Source organism: Dermacentor variabilis, chromosome 5 (genome assembly GCF_050947875.1).
Source record: "Dermacentor variabilis isolate Ectoservices chromosome 5, ASM5094787v1, whole genome shotgun sequence".
Classification (NCBI taxonomy): Eukaryota; Metazoa; Arthropoda; class Arachnida; order Ixodida; family Ixodidae; genus Dermacentor; species Dermacentor variabilis.
The window spans coordinates 63029768-63051420 of NC_134572.1; the positions used below are offsets into that span (position 1 = coordinate 63029768).

The following is a 21653-nucleotide window of genomic DNA, read 5'->3' on the forward strand; positions in this document are numbered from 1 at the left end:
CAAATTGAAACTTACGCATTGTAGTCGACGAGTTTCAGAATGACAGCAGTTTGAAGACATGCGTCATCAAACTTTCCGTGAAAAACGCACTGTTGCTCCCCGTACTATTTAACAAAATGCTCGTTTGTGCATTCAAGCACAAAAGTAACTGGAACGCCCATGAATTTTGTTCCACACTTTGGGAATGTCTCGAAGCTGGTGCCATGCTAGAAATTAATTTCAAGTGGATACGTATTATAATTTCAGCAGCCACAATTCATAAAATGCTATATGTGCCGCAATGTAATTAATTAAGAAGTTCATTAGTACATCATTGTTAGTAAGTTGAACATGCGTTCCGATTTCTCGTGTCATTAACGTCCACCTATTTGAATAATCCAGCTCAAGGACAAGAATTATGCTATCTGCCACAGGTGATTTCTTAAATTCCTATAAAATTATTAATAATCAGCCTGTACACTGTCGGAAGCATCTAAGTTTGTTTATGAAAGCTGAAAAGAACTTACCCTAACACAAGAACGAAGAAGAAATTTCCGTGTTTGAATAAAGAGAAAAAGCTGAAACATATTTTTCTACGTTCGCGCCTTTTGTTGCCGTTCATCTTTTGCGACTGGCGGGAACTAAATTCAGCAAGCCAATTAATGGGACTAGCTCGTTCATGCCAAGTTTCTTAATGCGCGCTGAAACAAAATGCACAACACGAAGAACACCGAAAGCATTGAAGGTGCAGGAAAGTGCGCGGTTAGCAGTTGTCTAGGTTTTTATGCATCGTCATATTTACATCATTGTGCATATAAGACAGGACAGAAATAATAAAACATTCCGCTGTACATCACATCATTCCTGTTCGCACACGAAATCAAATTAATTTGTACAGGTGATAAATTTATCGATGGTGCATTGACACAAGCTTCTACACACAGCTAAAGCGTGCTAACATAGGCATGAAAACATCAATGCATTTTGTTCTGTTCCTGCGTATTTGTCACTGCTCTTCATGCTGTTCTGTTGGCCTCAGCACGATTTAGGAAGGAAAAATGCTTTTTTTTAAATGATCGCAGTGTCCCTTAAGCAGCTTTCATGTAAAACATCGTGAAGACTGAAGAAATCGCCGTCGCCAACAGTTTCTGATTCGCTGGTTACGGCGTACGTCTCTTTAGCAAGGTACAGAAACCTCCCTAAGCGAAAGTTTACAAAACAAGCAATATTAATCGAATTCGGAATTCCAGCATCTGCAGTTTCTCTGGAATTCCCAATGTTGTTTTAAGTTGCATTTACAAAATCACGATGCCGCATTCCACAGTTCCACTCTAGGCCCCGTTTCGCCAACTTGGACGTTGATTTTTCTCCAATTATCCATCCGGTCGGGGCCTCGGTTCTGAGCTTTAATCACCTTGCAATGAGCGATTTCATTTGTGACTTAGAGTGCTGCACTAATTTGATATTATCTTCTGTCTTGTTTCTCGAAAATTCTGATGCAAATTCCGAGTTTTATTTCTTGCATCTTCGAGCAATGCTGCACGATTTCGCTCCTGTTTCTTTCCTACGACGTTTTTATTGCTTTTTATTTATTCATTTGTAGCTTACTTTAAGAGTAGCGCCCACTTCTTGGAAGATAGCTTGTTGGAGGTACGTGCCACATCTGCCTTCGCTTTAGGCACACTACAAACAGCAGCAACAAACATCATCATCATTAAAAGTTAGGGTTAGCAAGCACATTGACATCATTAACATACAGGCCATGACTTGCGCGTCGGAGGAGCAGCAGAGAGAACAGCGATGGCGTGCGCTGAGTGACCAACTGTTGTCGGAGCCAGAGCTTGCGTTCCACGAGCAACGTGCCCACGACCTAATCTGTGCGGAACTCGCACGCGAGGGATTCGCCGTTCGGCGTAACTACGTTTTCAGCACGGCCTTCCGCGCAGAGTACCAGTTTCCGCCTGAGCCAGGTGAGTGTGCTGCACTGCTGCTCTTTCCATTGTTTGCAGCCGAGAGAAGGTGTGCGCCTGGTAACGTCCGCTTCCTTCATCCCACAAATGGTAGGGCCTAAGGCTCGAGGCAAATACTGGCCAGTGCAGTCAGAGCGTGACGGTATAATTGGTTCGTTGGCAGCCTTCGGTAATGCACGTATCAGCTAACTTTCCAGCCAGAAGACTATCTTTGTTTTTGTTTTGTAGTCTTCCCTGTTTTCCCTCAAACTTCTTGCTTACGCGTGTACATTCCTCCACTTTTCTCTTACACTTATTTGATATCGCAATTTACTGAAGTAAATTGCTTCTTTGGGATCTGCCTTTCTTAGTGCGCGTTGATTTGGCAATTTCTGGAGTGCCGCATGGCGCCGAAGGTGTTGATTAGGACAACGAGAAACGTCCATCTCGTTAAACTGACCGTCTCGATAGCCCGCTGAATAAGAGACGACGTAGAGCTGCTTCAGATTACGAACAAGGCTGACAGCTGACAAGCACTGGTTCGTATCAAGACCACATAAAAGTGGTGATAATAATGCTTTGTGATTTGTCAATTTGTCAAGCGGACTAGGCCTCCTATTAGGGCCGCCATAGCCACATTCCACATTCATTCCACATTCCACATTCATTCCTCTGTAATACCTGTCGTTTAGATAAATTGACGTCGGAGTACAATGCATTGATCGCGATAATAGATAGAGTACTAAGAACGGGGGCAAGAATGGGGGCAAAGAGAGATAGGTCTGTCGTTAATTGCCATAAAAAAATGGTAAACGTTGAGAATGGGGTTGTAATTAAGGTTAGCCAATTAGGGTTAGCTAAGGGGGCCAGCTAAAATTAGCAAATCTGTTCAACTAAAAACAATTGGTTAAAAACATGGTGCAAGATATACTTATACGACCTCCGGTGCTCGGTCTCTAGAGGACTGATAACCGAACACAGTAATCCTTGAAAACATACCTTGCATCATGCCTTCTAAATAACTTTTTTTTTTCGTCAGACAGCTTGGCTAACGTTAGCTGAGACACCCCGTATAATAGGTGAGAGGAATAAAGGGGAGAAGAAAGAAAATCAATAAAAACCCGTGCAATAGGGATGCTTCTTCCAGAGTTCCTGCTAGAACATCACGAGAACTTTGGAAGGGATGAAATATTCGACCGTCGAACAAACAATTTGGTAATTCGAACCGCTCGCAATGAATAGGGTGACTTACTTAGGGATGCAAACTTGCGCTAGCTATCTCACAGGTAATACATAGTGTGACACTACCGCCAACTTTGAAGCAATCTTCACAGTGAGGGCACGACAGACACGTAAGTCGTACCAGCACCGCGATGGGATAGCAGCATCAGTTAGAAGTTTCATAGAAATACTGCTCTAGCGATATCAAAAAAATATGTATATATGCATAATGAATAACCAACTAGCTCAGCTTTCTGTCGTTCTAAGCTTCATTTCTAGTACTCTGAGCCCTTTTCCATGTTCTCCTACATTCGTGTTGTCCACTTCTCTTCTCTTGTGTCCTGTCTGCACGCCTCACTTCTATTTTGCATAATGAATCCTTACCAACTAGCTCAGCTTTCTGTCGTTCTATATCTCGGTGCCCTCGACGTCCCATCGTGGGAGGCCTAGGCCCAGCCGACTTAACTGTTGGTGCTCATTAAAGTTCACTGTCACTCTCTCTCTCTCTCTCTCTCTCTCTCTCTCTCTCTCTCTCTCTCTCTCTCTCTCTCTCTCTCTCTCTCTCTCTCTCGGTGCCTTTCTACTCTGTGAAGAAGGATGACCAGCGAAGCTGTGTATGTGGGCCATTTAATGGACAACTGCACCTCCACCCGCCGTGGTTGCTCAGTGGCTATGGTGTTGGGCTGCTGAGCACGAGGTCGCGGGATCGAATCCCGGCCACGGCGGCCGCATTTCGATGGGGGCGAAATGCGAAAACACCCGTGTGCTTAGATTTACGTGCACGTTCAAGAACCCCGGGTGGTCAAAATTTCCGGAGTCCTCCACTACGGCGTGCCTCATAATCAGAAAGTGGTTTTGGCACGTAAAACCCCAAATATTATTATTATAATATATTATTATTAACTGCACCTCCGCCGCGGGTCGGCCCGGCATTGTACTATCTTCGAGTTGGGCCCACATATGGGTAGTGCTTAATGTCTGTGTCCCCTCCACCGCGGGCGGCCCTGTATTGCCCTACCTCCGGGATCGGCCCATGTATGGGGGTTATGCGTCTACGCTCGGGCGCGATCTTGACGGAACTAGCCCTTAACAGTTTCGCTGTAAACTAATTATGCGTGTCCAACTTGTATTTTCTTCTGTGTTCAGATGAAGCGTATTTACTTTTCTGATAATAGTTTACTACAAATAACGAATCACATATTATGCGTTGTGGGATATTGCACCGTATTCCTGAAATTTCGACGCTATCTTGAGCTAGTGTTCATCTTCTCGTCTATAAAACATCTGCCCGCTAATCCAAGCAATATAATAGCGCCTAGTATTTATTCTAAATCATCAGCTTGCTTTAGGTGCCCATTTATTTGACTTCAGTGCCCGTGACAGCGGTACGCCTGACTATGAGCACCTGCTACAGCCAGTTCAGGTCGACCTGCAGCATTTTAGTTGCGGAAGTACACGTAGGAAAGCGCATTCTGATTGGCTGTGCTCCACGAGGTGTCGAGCCGTAAGCCAGGCTCCAATACTCCTGTTGCCCTACTTGTACAGCAAACGGCGGAAACCCACCGTGGTGGCTGTGGCAATGACCTTGTACACGAAGATCTGGGCTCGATCCCTGGCCACGGTGGACGCATTGCGATCGCAGTGGAATGCAACATCGCCTGTGTGGGGAACTTACGGCGCGTTTTAAAGGACCTCAGGTGGTAACAAGTGGCATATTTATTCGATTCTAACGCGCCCTCAATTGTAACAAGCATCTTTATTTGCATACTTGAAGGAGTTATGAGTACAACTCTTTTAAATGGTCGCTCGCCATTTTTTTTATTTCTTTGTTTTAGTTGTGTGTATGAGAGAGAGAGAGAGAGAGTAATGCCGATTTGTTCTCCCGATTGAATAAAAAAATCATTGCACCTGAGATGCAGTAGACCGGAGATCAGCCATCGTCAATGACTGAGACCTCCTTATCGTCATCAGCCGTTCGGAGCATCTCATCTTCGGTGCCGTCTACGACATTTGAGATACTGCATTTCTTAAATGCCTTGCACACCATGGCAGCCTAAGCATAGTGCCTTGATTGCACTATAGCGAAATGAAATGAACGAGTGGGCACGAACTTACCACACGTCGCACAGCTACAGTGACGTGTGGGTTTAATTGGATTACACGAATTTTAATGCCAATGCTGATATCTTGTCAATGTTGTAAACACTGCTTTGTACTTGAATCTATAGTCCGCATGTCCTTGATTAGTAATTCTTTTTCCGGAAGAAAGACTGCTTCAGAATCGAGTAAGTAGAATAATCAGAAATCACCGACGTGATTGCCTCACGTAACATAAGGTCTGCTTTGAGAGGGTAAATCTTATCTATCATGCAATGTCGTGCATTTGAAAGAAATAAAAAAACTGCAGCTACGGATGTGGTCCCAACTTACAATGATGCTGAAACTAAACGGTACTTCATTGTTGGAATAATGCTACAGCTGCGGTCCGCAACGTAGACGCAGTGGAAAATTACGAAGCATCCGTGCATGAATGTTCGCTTGAGTGAAGTCGTACGTCACAGCTAGCAGTCAGGATAAACTAGTTTCGCTTAGCATTTGCGAAAAGCCTTTGCATCAAGATGAGTTTCTTTGCAGCGTCAGTAGAGGGCATCACTGTTGGACTTGTCTGCGAATACGACGCTTTGCCTGGACTGGGCCACGCCTGCGGTCACAACCTGGTAGCTGCCGGCACTCTAGCAGCGGCGTCCGCCATTCGCCGGCGCATGGAGGTGAGAATAGGTAAAGAATTCTGGTTAACAAGATGCGGATGCGGCAACTTGGTAGCCTAAGGCCTGCAACTGAAGCCTTTCGCAGCAAAAGACCACCGTATCAGCAGCTACATTCCAAGGTGGTATTCCCTCGCAAAAGGTAGCCGAACTCAATACTTCTTAAATTCGGTAATCTAGAGAGAACCAGAGCCTGGGGATTGCACATTGCTTAGCACAAAGAGCTAAAGGTACCGACTGTGCCAGACACATTATAAAGGTCCCGAATGGCTTCATAGAACTCTAGATGCCGTACCACGTCGGGACAACTGTTTCTGCAAGATCTTAATTTACATCACGAGCGAAGTACACATAAAGCTTTAAGTACGCGTCATACGAGCAGTATCCGAGACCTGCACGTGCTTTGTTTATGTATTTTAGTTCGAAGATGCTAAAGGCCCATTTGGGCAGTACAAGTACAAAAGAAGAATAAAAAAATTGTGCATGAGCATTCACGAAACCAACGAAACCCCCTTCCGATTCATAATGAGGGTGAACTGAGCAAGTTCGTGTTGATCCCCCCCCCCCATGTAAAAAATCTTGCACTGCAACTATCGCACTATATTTCTCACTATATTTATATACGTATCTTTCTGAAATAAATCTTCAGTTAATGTAAGCGCTCGTGGTGTACATGTTCTCTTCCTTCGTTTTTGTCTGGCTTTTAGAGTTAAATTTTCGACATTCTAATTCCAAAATTTTGACATCTGTAATAACTTCGTTCCGAATATTCAGTATCACTTCGCAATGACAATGGCAGATTGTTTAATTCACCTGTAATGAGGAATGGGGGAGGGCTTGAAAACTGCTGAAGTATTTAAAGTTCAGCTAGTCTGTATGAATTCGTTGTAGCTAAACAGAGAAAGAAAACACCAACGCGGAGAAGAAGGGACAAGACAGGCCACTGCCATTTAAGTAAATTTTATCGGTACGTGCACAAGTATACGGGCAGGGTATCAACATTATCACTCAATAACATAAAAAACAACTTGTTAAAAACAATAAATCATGTCCTATAGCGAAGCTTCTCCTTCGTTGACAGCACATTCGAAGCCTTGATTACACACTCATAACCCGCTTTGATAATAAGATAAACCTGAATTATCAGTCTAGTGAGAGCATGCTTATTTCTAAACAACCCCGCAGTTTTCTTAAACTCGGGAGACACATGCGGCAGTGCGGGCCCAGATGCGCTAAATCACACTTCTTTATTGCAAACGCATGCTTAGCCAAACGCTTGCTCCAGCAGCGTCTGTCCTATGTATCGCCTCTCACGTGGCAAAGGTACGGAATAGGCGATACCTGTTGCAAACCTGGCAAAGGGCTTTATATGCTTCACCCCCACAACCACCCCGTGAACTGGATGCATCCTTCTCCACTTTCCGCCTCTACTACTAGATTATTATTCATTAAATGTCTTATTTCCTATCATCTTGTCATTATAGTAGTTTACATAACAGCTAACCCCGAACTATTGTTTATCACTGGTCGGTTTCATCTAATTAACCCAAATACTACAAAATTCGCTTTAAAATATAACATGTTACTGCCTGTAACACATACGAACTATAGGCAACCGACTCATGTGCTTCCTGGTTTGAAGCTGTGGAACTTGCTCCCTATCGATATCAAACGTGTGTTCTTCAAGTGTTGTCTTATACATTTATAATAACATAGGTAATTTGTTCTCATCTATCACTTTCTTGTATGAGTCTTTTTCGATTAACCCAGTTTATTTACCTATTTTGCTATATATAATACCACTACTACAACTATTTTGTACGCTGTTATTATTCATTTGTTTCACATAATTATTAACAACACAAGTGATCGATGTTGTGCTAGTTAGTGCTCCATTTGGAAGGGGAAACATCGCGTTGGACGAGGACGAAGAAATGTCGATCTTTCTTTGTCCTTGTCGCAAGCGCTGTTTCCTCTTCCAAATATTTACCAACAGGTCCCGTTTCCATACTATACTCTTGGACATCTTTCTGTATACTATTCTACCGTGTAAACATGTTCAAAAGGCAAATAAAGCGCTAGTACTACAGAGCACAAACTACAGCGCTGAAAACTCGGCGCCCAGGCCATAGCGACTAGCCACCTGTTTGAGACCATGCAACCATAAAGCCATGGCTCGTTTCACCTTAACATGTAATTTCACCTAGGCGCATCACTTGCTCTATATCAAACCAGAAAAATCTGTTTCCGATTATCGCTTGGCATCCGCCTTCCGATTCTTGGCCAAACCCACAACGTGCACTAGCCATATATTTATTGGAAAGCAAGCACGACAATTACGACGATGACGAAGATGTCGACGCCAACAACAATAGTAGTAACCGTCACCGCAAGCGTGACTGGTTGACGTTGAAATGCACCTCGCAGAAAGAACAGGTGCACGGTCGACTCGTGGTGCTCGGCGTACCAGGCTCCGAGGCTCCGCGGCCGTGCTGCAAGTCGCGGCTGCTCGACCAAGGCGAGCTGTCGGGCCTCACCGCGCTCCTTGCCCTGCACCCCACCTCGGCTCGCGATCTCGGCTGCTGCCCCGCCATCGACCAAGAAACCGCCGGGCAGTGGCTAGACGTGCGGTTCCGCGGTGCCGCCGCGCTGGACGCTGCCGTGCTCTCGTACTGGGTCCTCGCGAGCCGCTGCCACGGCATCATCAGCCAAGGGGGACGTAATCCGTGCGAACGGACGACCCGCTCCGAATCGCAATACGTGCTCCTCGCCTCCGACGACGCTCAACTGTGCGTGCGGCGGCAAGCGGCCGAAGACGCGCTGCTGGGCGTGGCCAAGGCGACCGGTTGCTTCCTCGAGTGCCGCTTCAGCAAGCCCAGGACCCGGCCTGTTTTCAGCCGTACCCTGGAACAACTGTACTCCGTGGAGGCGCAGAAGACAGGTCAGAGCTGCGCGCCTAGTGTCGCATATTCTGAAGGCAGATTAAAGATTAGGATTGAAGCATTGTATTTGTGGCGATGCTTTGTCCGCATCACTTTTCTATAGCTGATCAGGAAGTAGCCGGTAGAAAAGCGGATGCCGTGATTCTTTGAATGTACAGAACGAGGGAGACCAGGTGAGGCTCTAGCGCTGGCAGGGTGGCCTGAAAAGGCTTCGCCCAACTTTCTGCAGAGGGAAGTGAGGGATAAGTTGCAGGCTAAACAGGAATATTAAGAGGGAGCTCCGCTCCGAGAAAGATGATGTCAAAACGTGAACAGAGGAACACGGGAACACGGGCAGAGATTTCATTTCTCAGCCCATGCGCAACCGATTTCGAAAAGACCAGTTGAACTCCAAATCCATTGTCAAAACGTATTTGCAGTCGCCAAGTTGTTTATTTTTCAGTAATTACGGGAAATTGGTAGATTTGACATGAATCACAAATGTCTGTATTTACGCAATGAAAAGATACTATAGATTCTACCATTAGGGCGTCTAGCAAGTACGTAACAAAAGCAAAGTAACTACATTTGTGAAATCCCCACATTCGTCTAAGTTGCGCGTTGTAGCTACGTTGACGGTGAATCCAAAAGCTGTTCAAATTAATAAAATGTTTCAAGTTTCTTGCACTATTTAGCGATCTTTGAATGGTCAGTTGATTCGTTTTCCAATATTCCCCAAACCTCGAGCAGAGCCTCTTGAAGCCCTTCTCCTCAAATTACAACTTAAGTGCAAGTACGTAAAAATACCAGCGCGCAAAATGAGGAGCATAAGCACAATAGGAAGATTTAATAGAAAGCAATCGTTCTCATAGCAAAGCTGCTGTTAATGCTTGGGGCAGGACATGCATGATAAGTGTAACAGCTGGTATTTCAAGTCATCGGCGTGACTGCGGCAAGAGTGCTGAATCAAGTTTTCACTCAGGTCACCGCTTGTGCTCGCTCGGGCTCGTTGTGACGCCTCCTTCCTCGTCTTGACATTAGTTTACTGAAATATATGTACAATATCGTTAACTCTTCTTGCCGGCTTTCAAATAGCGAGTACTTATCTGTTCCTAAACTGTCTTCGACGCGCATTTATCATGAATTGAACTGCGAAGTGGGGAAAGCCCGTCACGTTGTAGGAGTAGAAAGGGGATGGGAGAGCTTATAATATATATATATATATATATATATATATATATATATATATATATATATATAGGGTGTACCGAAATTCATGCAGCAAGATTTGGATTGGATCATGCGGTTTAACGTGGCGAAACCACGATTGCATTATGAGACACGCCGTAATGGGGGAATCTGGATTAATTTTAACTACCAGTGAATCTTTAACATGTCCCCACTGCGCGCGACACAAGCGTTTTTTTTTGCATTTCGCCCTCAACGAAATGCGGCCGCCACGGCCGGGATTTGATCCCGCGACCTTGCTCTAAGCAGCGCAACAACATAGCCGCTAAGCCATCGCGGCGGGACACGCACCAAGATTTAAATATACGCGAATAACACGTAACTGGGCAGAACCAAGGTAATGTTGCTTGCCGTCGCTTAGAGAAACTCGGGGCATTTTTTTGCATTCCACCTAATTGCATAATTAGCTTTAGTTACTCAATAAACATCTCAAATATTACAACTAGATTGAAAGCGTCAATGAGAACATTGTAGAGCAAAATGAAAAACAGCTTTCCGTAGCTCAACACGTACCGCATAAGATGCTTACACGCAAATCGCCTCGAGCGGCGTGTCGCGCGCGCACGCACACGTGTGCGTGCGTGCGCGCGCGTGTGCATCAGCCTGACGTTGCCGACTTTGAGCCACATGGCCCCTCTGTCCACGCAGGCGTTCCCCCACCCTGGTTTTCGTGCTCCAGCGGCCAATGGTACGGCGCCTGGTCGGACTGGGGCACGGTGTCACGAGCGTTGCCCTGCCTGCGCGCCTCCTACACGCTGCCGGGAGCCTTCGGTGCGCCTCATTCGCGCGCCTTCGCCGAAGCAGCCTCGACGCCGCACGCACTGACCGCCACCTTCGAAGCCGCGGATGCGCTGGCAGCCACTGCCCTCAAACTTCTCGTGCAGCGGGACGACACCTTAGTAGCCCAGCACCGGCAGCAACAAGCACATGTGCCGCTGACGCGCGCGCAGTAAAACGATAGATGGATCGGGTTGCAGCTTGTGCTGTAAGCGAGCTCCTAAAGTACTGCGAGGATTTCTATGTGGTGTCTTCTCTCTGATGCTGGGTTCCTCTCAGATATCACTCGAGTGTGCAGAAGTTTACACGAAGAACGTTCAAAGCTTTGGGATGGGGCTCTCCGCTGGCTGCACAGGTTCCCGCCCAGCGATATTAAATTTAATAAATATCTTGCCTTCCGTCTTTAGTCCCTCTCTCTCTCTCTCCCTTAATAAATATTACGGACTTTATTAATCAGCCACGGACCCTTCAGGTCTTTCACCGGTTTTTATAAAATGCCTGATTGGCCCATCCGTGCAAAGTTTCACGGTGGCAGGTATCCCCGTCCACCTTTGGCAATCCTTGGAACACCGCTTGCGGGCTCCTCCAGGAAGAACTGAGTTCTTGGCAGCCGACGCTGCCATTCGCAGGCGTCACGCGTGGCACTGGAAAGTAACGGTTTCGGACGGTATAGCATGGGAAGACTAGGACAGATGTTTTCGCTGCAAATGGCTCAACAAATTACACTCGAATGGGGTAAGAAAGATGTCTGGGGTGGCAAAATGGTTTAAGATATAGTTTAACATGTCCATGCTCATATTATACAACTGATAAAGAACTCTGAACTAACAACTTGCGTTCAGGTGCAAGAGAACACAGATACCTGAGCTTGCTACCGGAATGGAGATATTGTAATACTGATTTGAACAGAATAAAGAAATTATTGACTTCTATTGATGTTCGAGAAAACGGGATTTCGCTTTATGACTGGTACACACCCGCCAAAGAGCGACATCAAAAAAAAAAAAGATCAAAGAAAGAAATGGTGGTTGCGAAACACGACGGCCTGTGGATGATTATCTCGTTTTTGTCTGTCGCCTTGGTATGTCTGTCGGAATCCCGGGATAAGCTGATACACAGGTAACCAAGGCGGAAGTAACCGTTTTACATAAGGCCTAATTCCTCAAAAAGCCACGTCGCTGTCGCCGCATATAGTATTTCACGGAAACGTGTGATAGGTCATGAAAATATGCACAAATTTTCTTTCAAGTCGCTCTCCTGCATAGGGATTGCAACACGACACTCGCCCGAAATAGATTTAACGCAGTCTGAAAAGTAATGCCAGGTTTTCAAAAACTTTTCTCATTTCGAGTCAGATTCATGTTTCTTTTTCTCTCGTTCTTTTTTTTTTTTAGACTTCGCGACTGTAAGAGCGAGATAGTGCGCACTTTTCACGCCGGCATTTTGAGCCAAAAAAGAAGTGCGAAGGCTGAAATTTTTTTCAACCAGCCGGCGCATATTGCATCGTCCTAGCGCGGCACTTCAAAGTCGTACCGCAGGTTTTGTGGCGCTTGCTGCAACGAAGCTCTTCAGTTCGGGATATCGCCGTCGAAGAGAACATTTTTTTTTCTCCAATCCACGCAGCGAGCCATGTGTAGCGGCACTCTAGAATGCTCGGTCCCGAGGATTTAGTGGAAAGGATTAAAGCTACAGCCTCTGAAGTGGCTGTGCATTACTTGGGAAAACACTTTGTTCGTGCGTTTGGTGCAATTCGAGTGCCTGCTCTAGGAAAGGTGAAGACAGTATGTGCAGGGTAAACACAGCGCGTTACCCTCGCCAACCGCTGTTTGCTCTTTCCAAACGTCTTGTTCCATTCGCCATCCTCTTTACTCGCACGCTAAGGATGAAATCGACGAGGGTAGCTTTCTCGCCTACACGAGGCAACCGAGAGCTTAGCAGCGATCGGTTTATATTCGCCACCCCTTTGTAAACATAGATGTGAGCTCCCCCTACTCATCGGATGCTCTGTCCTTCTAGCTTATATCCGAGGGAAGTCAACTTCAGCCTGATGAAACGTTCAGTCCGAGCACTTTGAGGAGTATTAAATCTCGTATGCAGCGCGATCCAGTGACGGTGATGTCGCTAAGTGCCTTGCAAGCGATACGTTCAGTAGGGACGACATTTAATTTGTACGAACATGCTAATGATGATGTGCTGGACGGCGTGCCGTCTTGAAGGGGAGTGGCAGCACTCGTTCGCAATGTCTCACTCTTCAGCACTCCGACAGAAGGAGGGCACCGGCCACGCCAAGCACGACAGTTACTAGAACAACCTGTCCGCGATATGGCACCGACGTCCGCGGTCGAACCAAGTGCCAGAATAGATACAGTCTGCGGGAAACACACTTTGATCATTTCGGTGTCTGATGGCTGACCTTTTACATCCGTGCAAATATGAAAACAGCAAAAGTCCTTCTGTCATTGTGTTTACTCTGGTCACCTACAACGTGTTACGGTATGGTACAGCTTTGTTAAAAACGGAATGGCTAAACGACCCATTAAGGGTAATAGAGATGGGTAATTTGAAGATGAGGACAGAACCAGCCACCGATGAATGCTTCCCCGCATGATTACACCGTGCGGAGAATGCCTGATTCCGTAACAAAGGTGAACAGGGTTCGCAGGACACTGTTGGCCTCAGCCGAAGGAAGAATTCCCTCCTCGAAGCTGGCCACTTGTCCCCGCTGCTTTCGTCGCAGGGATCCATACATTGGGCACTACTTCCACGGCAGTGAATGCCTGGTGGTTGGCGCAGCTACTGCTTTTCACGCTGGGAATCTTGTTTGTACGGGTGGTAGCTCTTCCGCCGCGTTGTCCGGAAGGCATCTTCTTTCTCTGCATGCACACCAGCGTGCAAGACGTCAGGCGTAAGTGCAATACTGGTGTGCGCATTGTCCACGAGCACTTGCCATGCGCGCGAAAATCCTGCAGGGCAGTAGATGGGCCTTAACCGTATGTTGCTGTAGGCGTTCACGGAGCGGTCGCCACCTCTGTCGTTGTTCTAGGAAGGATGCGTCTTCATTTCCGTCATTTTGCACAGGCACAAGTGTCGCCACGTTGCTGCAGCGGTTCAAGGTTAATATTACGCTTGCAGCGGCAGCTTCCTCTCCTCGTATTCCGCAGTGGCCGGGAATCCCCCATACTCGAGTTTCAATTGCGTGCACCGCAAGTATCGCAGGGAAGACAGCAGAGGCAAGCAGGAGACTGCATGTTGATATAAAGGAAACAGAATGAGGAGAGGGGGGGGGGGGGGTTGGTACTTGTTTATTAAGGGCTTAAACAGAGTACAAAGGCTGTGTCTTCAGTCATAACACACATGTTAAACTCCACTAACGGAACCTATTAAAGTGGAAAGCTGAGCGGTTTGGTATTCCTTAATGACTTACACTAAGGCGCCGAATCACGAACGCTAAGGATATGCTGTCGAGTTCCTCTACGTCTCAAGTTATGCGTGTTTCCGCGTCCATGGGCTTTCAAACCATGATCACACCGCAATTTCTGTCAGATTCAGAAAAAGAGGAGCTAAGACAAAATTTAAATTTTGTGTTCACTATAGAAAGAAAAAAGGAGGCAAAACTCGACGGAGGTGGACTTTACCGCAAATAATCGCTTTTCCTTGTAACAATACGCGATATGCTTCCACACAATTTTTTTTAGGGTTTTGACAGGCAGATGAGGTTATTAGAAACGCATCGTAATGAATAGGTTGCATATTATCGAACTGCGCATTCAGCCCGAAATGAATGCTCTCCCAAATATGAACCGTGGTACTCGCTCCGCTACGGGTAATAAATGGATGCTTCCCACTAAGCACAACAGATCAGTCCTCAAACTTCGATGAAAGGAGCTGCTTATGATGACCGCAGCTCTGTCGTTTATGTCAACCGGCCACAGGCAGATGAATATTTCGCACATACATGTCACAAAGCTGAAATCATAGACCATCACTGGTGGGTGAAGCTGGAACGCTTCAATAAGTACCCATCAAGATAAATAAAACTTAAGGTAACCACATAGAAAGAGGAGAATTTTTTTGAGGAAACGGAGAGACGTTCGCTTGAGGTAACGAAGTGTGTGCCAGTCTGACCATGAAATAAACAGGCGTCTAATACAGACGTAATCGAGGTTGAACAAATAAAATAAAGCATGCGCTATCTCGGTTTACCGGAACAACCTACTCAAAGCGAAAATTCAGCTCCAGGCTGCTGAGGAAAGCGGGCTTCCTCCGTTGTGTCGACGTCGATATAGGGGCCAGAGAGATAGGAATCGACCACTCCCTTTTTGCTAGACAGCGTGTGCAAAGCTCACTGGAAACAACAGTGCCAGCGTACACATATAGGCCTGCGTGTCCTTTTCTTCGATAGCGGAGCTTAGATACACATTCTTTTAAAAAGTGCGACCATGCACAAAAAAAAAGGAAAATTACTCGAACAGAATGGAAAAAGGATATAACAGGCTCCTCTTTCTTAATGCAGCCATGCAATACAGAATTTCCGTGTGAGACTGACATTTTGTGCACGTAATAAGTACTACAGTTTGTCGAACTTTCTGAAGCAAGAATAAAGGTTTTCCGAAACTCATTTCTTGCCTCGGATTATAGGAAACGTGACCTACCTTCGGTGCACTCACGTGGACAAACATTTACGCTTGCTTTCAAGCTCTCATGCTACCGTTCTGACTCATTTTTAAGCGAGCTGTTCCTGTTGCCGAACTCTTGCCTCAAGAATATGTCAGACTCGGACAAAGAGGCGTTGACACAATCAGGATGCAATATCACCCGTCGCGGTGTTGAAGTTTCTCATCACTGCGCATGAGTTTTCCTATATGCTTGTTTCCGGTGTCATGTTGTTGCCCTGTCTCAACAATAACGGTATACGAAAAAGAAAAAAAAAAGCTGTGGGCGTATTTTGGTGGCGAGTGCGGGAGGGGGAGCAGGGAGCAGAGTTGAGGCAAAGGACTTAATGTTGTCTTGAAGCTACATTGAAAAGCATTACATGGATTTCATCTGAGCGCAACGGGCTAGCGAAGACCTTGCGTCGGGTGACCACTCCTGCAAGGCAAAACTATTGAGCCAATGCCTGCGTCTTGAAACGCTACCACGCGAAAGCAGCGCGCTAAAGAACTTCTCCTTGTTCTTTTCAACAAAGAAACCTGGTAACTTGACTTCCTTCATTTTTGTGTCTTCCCTTTCCTTTTAACTTCAGCTGATGGTTCTAATAATATTTGTATAGTCACCACATTTAGAGTCCCTCTATGACACCATGGGATCAGATTACCTACTAGCTTCAGAATCAAACATGATTGCTTAATATAAGGCTAGTCAACATGGCAAGGCGTGAAGGTCAGATATATATGGTTGGCTATTACCCTTAACCGCTTCGAGCAGCATTACATACCGCATCCGTATCCGCGTGTACAGGACGCACATGTAGCGCTTCCTAAAAGGATAGTTCTCATCTTGTATTTTGAAGACTTCTCTGCATAAAGAAAACTGATTTTAATGCGTGGCGGTGATAACATTAGATCGTCACCTATGTATGAGGCGTACTCACAAGAAGTTCTCACTTCACGAAACGAAACATTAGTCAGCGTCGACGCCGGGAAATACATTGAGTGCCGGATCGCACAGATCACATAGGGGGCAGCGATATGGGTCTTACGCCATCACCTAAAGACTTCTTCTTTGGAGAATCTTAAAGGTCGTTTCTAGAAAAAAAATGCGTAACACTACAATATGTATTACACACATTATTGTAATGCGCAATTTAAGAAAGAAGAGACCGGAGGGCGATGTTCACAACAGCAGCGGAGAATCGACCTGTTGGGATTGGCCGAAAGCTCCCCAAGCACACATAGCGTTTGACCGCTTCTAAGTTGGATCCAGAATGCTGATGCTCTTGTGGGTGTTCTTCTGGGGTCGTAGAAGCTACCCCCGCATCACTGTCATGAAAACAGCAGGGAATCCGAACTGCTGTGTCTGGACACCTCACTTCCCAGTGCCTTCAGGCAGGGAACGAATATTCCAAAGTGGAAGTACCCTTTAAAATATAATAAAGAATTTTTCAAAAAAACAAACAAGTTTGAACACTCTAAGTGCGCGCCATGTCACGGAAGGGAAGCGGAAGAATACCAAGCAATTGCCTAAACTGTGGCTTTAGGACGTGCCATGAAACTTTTCTTTCTTAAGAAGGTATGATGCTATGAGCATTCCTGTTGTGATGATTACATTCACTACTTTGTTTCGACTATTTCGGCTACTCGGTGGCTCCACCAAGGTTTAAGACATCGATTCATCGTATCCAAGCTTTTCGCGCAGGTCTGTTTCACGTTTGGAATGTAACGCAGGACAGAGCTCTAGGTTTTTTATTGTATATTAATGAGATGACAAGGCAGAGTGTGTCTGTTTAACGGAGGAGAGAGATAATTATCGGGTAGTTCTAGATGTTCACTTTACCCTGCAGTGAACTGAAAGCCCTATCATATAGTCGCATGATGGTGATGACAACGAACGTGAAAAAGAAAAGTAAGTTGCGAGCATTACAGGCTTTCTTCTGATGCTCCCACCACTGTCTGCGCCTTGTTTTGAAAGTTCCGCGGAGCTGGCGCTATCGCGCGTACTATTCTATCACATTACCGTATCCCCGCCTAGAAAGCGGGGAAATGGTTACGTACCTCTTCCTCATTGCGGGTGTATGTCAATGCATGATATCATCATCGGAATCATAATCATGTCCGTGCACGCCGCGAGGCGCCGGGTTAGGTGATACCATCGAAACCATCGAGGCAAGCGTTGAGCTCGCTGCCAAATGGTTTCGGCATGTGGCTGCCAGACCACGTACACGATGAGCTGCGTCAGCTGTGCGAGGATATATGGTCGTGTCCCGAACCATCGGGGGACGAGCAGTTCGCCCAGCAGCGGCTCACAGACATGCTGCGTAGCAGGGACTTCTTCGTCATGCCCGGCTACCTGCTGCCCACCGCCTTCTGTGCCGAGCTGGTGTTCACCGAAGGTGCGTGTCTGCGCAGCGCGAGGTGTGTGCGCGGGTGCAGTCTTGATATCGAACAATTAAGCGACCCGTATCCGCAGATTCTGGCCCCACGATATGCCTAGTGTGCGAGTACGATGCAGTACGAGGCCTCGGCCACGCCTGGGGCCACAATCTGGCCAGCACTGCCTCCATGGCGGCAGCACTGGCCGTCCAAATGGAAGCCGCCCAACCGGTACGCATTGCATTGGTTGTCGTTACGCACTCTTCGGCTTCGGCACTTTTTCTGGAGATCGTGAAGAGACATTATTGGATGTTAAGTGAAGATGTGATCTGTTTTTCCTACGCCCATCAAGACTATGTTTTAGATAATTAAACCAAAGCCAAAGTTCCCTAGTAAATCGAAAGCATCTGTAGGCCAAGAAACATTCACATAGTGTTAGGTACCAGTGCCAAGTTTGTCAGTGATATCGAAGGGTTAGTTCTTCGCTAGCCATCCACAAACACAAGACAGTGCCGATCAGAAGATAATACCTAAGCGAGGGCAACTAGGGTGCTCTGGCCTACGCGTGTATAGTTCCATACGATATATTCGTATGGTAATAAAAATGCATACCACCTAGTTACGAACATTAAAACGGCGGCTGCAACGCAGCCTCCGGGTGCCATCCCCTTTCGGGGCCGGCTGCGAGTGCTCGGAACACCATCCGAACTGTACGGCGAGGGAAAAGCCGTGCTTCTGAACAAGAACGCGTTCGCGAATGTCGACGCTGTGCTCGCCACAAGACCGGCATTTGGTCCGGGAATGCTATACTATGGAACGCCCTGCGCTACTTTCGTGAGTATTGTCGTCTATATCTGGATAACCTACAGCTTTACAAGCAAGATAGAACTACAAAGGAGAGAGATGGATATGTTCACGGGAAGATAAAAACGCAACAGAGGTTCACAGAAAGATGCAGACTGAGGGGATGAACTATGATCGAACAAGATACGTCCTGTCGCAAGCCACAGCCGTTTCAAGAAGTTCGTCTGGGTAACAATAACAGACTAGTTGAAGGCAAGTCCTCTTGTTGAAACGTTGGCTATATCTTGACACATCTCTTGTTCGACCTATAACAAATTTCTGAAACACGGTAGCCGTGACGTTTTCTAATTCTGCGATGAGTTCCGGCGCATATAGCGCGCAAAAGCATAGCCTTTGAGATCTGTTCCAGCTACTCAGAAGAAAGAAAGTCTGGTTACACCATCTGCATGTCACGCGAAGCTGAAATGCAAGGCTTTCACTGTTGACTTCGAAGAATTCCGCAATATGCAACACTGCATGGTCTTCTTGCGAACAGCAAATAGGTGGTAGAGAACTATGCCTCGGCATAAATGCCAAAACTGATAGGCATACATCGCCCGCGTAGGCAGAATGTTAGGAAGATAGAAACGAAATTAATACAGGTAACTCAGAAAGGGAGCTCCACATTTGAAGAAATTTCGTCATCTTTCGTGAGTCCAACCCGCTACTTTTCCGAGACAGTATAGCTCCACCAACAAAGCGATAAGCACAGGGACAAATTAACACCGCTACGCATTGCTGAAGAAAGGTCTTCTGTAATAAAATTAGGTTGTCCCTAAGTACCCTTTGCCAGCGCCAGACGTGTCACTTGGTGCCTAGCTCATGCTACTCGATAAAGCTTTGCACATGGTGAAATTGCCGAAAAAAATGGCTACACAGCCGGTTTTACTTCAGAAGACTTGCTGTAGAGCGGGAGTAGTTTAAGCGCATGTGTATTGTGCGTGCTATACAACGCTCAAACCGTGGAGGAAAGACAAAAAAAGCTTCGGGAGGAACATGACGTCAGGGACATGACGCTACGTAGGAACGAGGAGCCGACGCAGTGTGGTGTATTTGGACACCACTTATATTGATTCCTACTTATAGCTGGCGTGATTGTAGCTGTGCATACCTTATGCAGTGTCCCAACATCGCAAGCAATGTTCTGGTATTGGCACTCGAACTGCAGAACACAGGCTTACCCCAGATCGACAGGCACGCAAAAAATGTAAAATAGTACAAGCGCTCGGTGTTAATGGCTTTTCGCAGACCCGCGTCACTTATCACGGTCGCGAGAGCTCCGCGGTGCTGTGTCCCTGGCAGGGCATCAACGCCCAAGACGCCGCAGTGGCTGCCTACCGCAACGTGACCCTCCTGCGCAGGGACCTACCGCCGCAGTGGCACGTCGCCGGTGTGTAGACGTCGTCGTCACTTGTACGCGTCCCACGAACCACGTTTCGTTCAGCTTTAAACAGCTACTCTGTCGGATGAAAGAGACGGGATTGGACAAGCGGCTCTGACAGTGTTATCACGTACAATGCCAGATTGATAGACTCTACCGGCCGATGTTTGTGTGCTGTGCTATGTGCTCTCTCTCTCTCTCCCCCTTCCCCATCTTTCATCGCACCCATCCCTCTCCCATGTGTAGGGTAGCAAGCCGGTTACGCTAAACTGGTTAACCTCCCTGCCTTTCCTTCTCTACTTTTTCCTTCCTTCCTTCCTTCCTACTCTGTCGGAGCTGTCCCGAAGGCTGGTGTCGTGCGCTGGTGGCGATAAAGTTGATAGACTGGAAGGGCAATCAAGAATGACTTTCTTTCAAACAAGCGTGAGACTTTCTCCTCCATCTTCTCCACCCTCACCACAAAATTTCGCAACGATACCAAAAAAAGTACGCAAAGCACTGCTAAAATGCGCACGTATACACGGGACATTCTTTTACAGCGATTAAACGACATATCCGAAAACACGGACGCATCCACCGCTACCTACGCCAGAGTTATTGAGTCGGCTCATAGTCCTTCTCATACAACATGTATCGCATAGCTGAAATTCTCCAACAATCGCCTCAGGCAATATGGCTACATGCAGTGGAAACGCCCCTGAAGCGCGGAACAACGCACAACAAAGAGCCTGACAACGTGGCTAAGTCGAGTGTTACTGGGAAAGCGTGATTAGATATATATTTCCGCACCATTTCTAAACGTGCGACAGAATCTGCGACAAGCGTAGCGTTAATGTTCAGACGTTTTTGTGTCGGCTATTCATGAATAAAACGTAGTTAGTCGTGCAAATGACCGAAGCTGCAGCAGTGCAGTCTACATGAAACAAAACTACCGAATCCATTGATGCTTGCAGGCGTTTTTGTGTGCGTGTGCATTTTCCGTTTTATGTTCTCGTTTTTATGGCCGTTTCGAAGCTCTCCTGGGTCTACAAGTTGGAATGCACTCTGTGTTGAGGTGACCCCGCTCGGTAGCCAAAGTCACGTGTTCGGCGTCTGGTTACAGCATCTGCATGTCACGCGAAGCTGAAATGCAAGGATTTCACTGTTGACTTCGAAGAATTCCGCAGAATATGCAACACTGCATGGTCTTCTTGCAAACAGCAAATAGGTGGTAGAGAACTATGCCCCGGCATAAATGCCAAAATCGATAGGCATACGTCGCCCACGTAGGCAGAATATTAGGAAGATAGAAACGAAATTAATACAGGTAACTCAGAAAGCGAGCTCCACATTTGAAGAAAATTCGTCATCTTTCGTGAGTCCAACGCACTACCACTACTTTTCCGAGACAGTATAGCTCCACCAACAAAGCGATAAGCACAGGGACAAATTAACACCGCTACGCATTGCTGAAGAAAGGTCTTCTGCAATAAAAATTAGGTTGTACCTAAGTACCTTTTGCCAGCGCCAGACGTGTCGCTTGGTGCCTAGCTCATGCTACC

General features: G+C 46.5%; 2 protein-coding genes across 2 annotated transcripts; both read left to right on the forward strand.

Annotated features, from left to right (window-relative positions):
- Positions 1-1741: 1741 nt before the first annotated feature.
- LOC142583551 (xaa-Arg dipeptidase-like) lies at positions 1742-11036 on the forward strand. The gene is made up of 4 exons (XM_075694037.1): positions 1742-1949; positions 5784-5917; positions 8342-8855; positions 10732-11036. The coding sequence occupies exons 1-4, from the start codon at positions 1742-1744 to the stop codon at positions 11034-11036; spliced, it is 1161 nt and encodes a 386-aa protein (XP_075550152.1).
- Positions 11037-17571: 6535 nt separating this feature from the next.
- LOC142583552 (peptidase M20 domain-containing protein 2-like) lies at positions 17572-20129 on the forward strand. The gene is made up of 3 exons (XM_075694039.1): positions 17572-17908; positions 17986-18179; positions 19980-20129. The coding sequence occupies exons 1-3, from the start codon at positions 17716-17718 to the stop codon at positions 20127-20129; spliced, it is 537 nt and encodes a 178-aa protein (XP_075550154.1). The 5' UTR covers positions 17572-17715.
- Positions 20130-21653: the final 1524 nt, after the last annotated feature.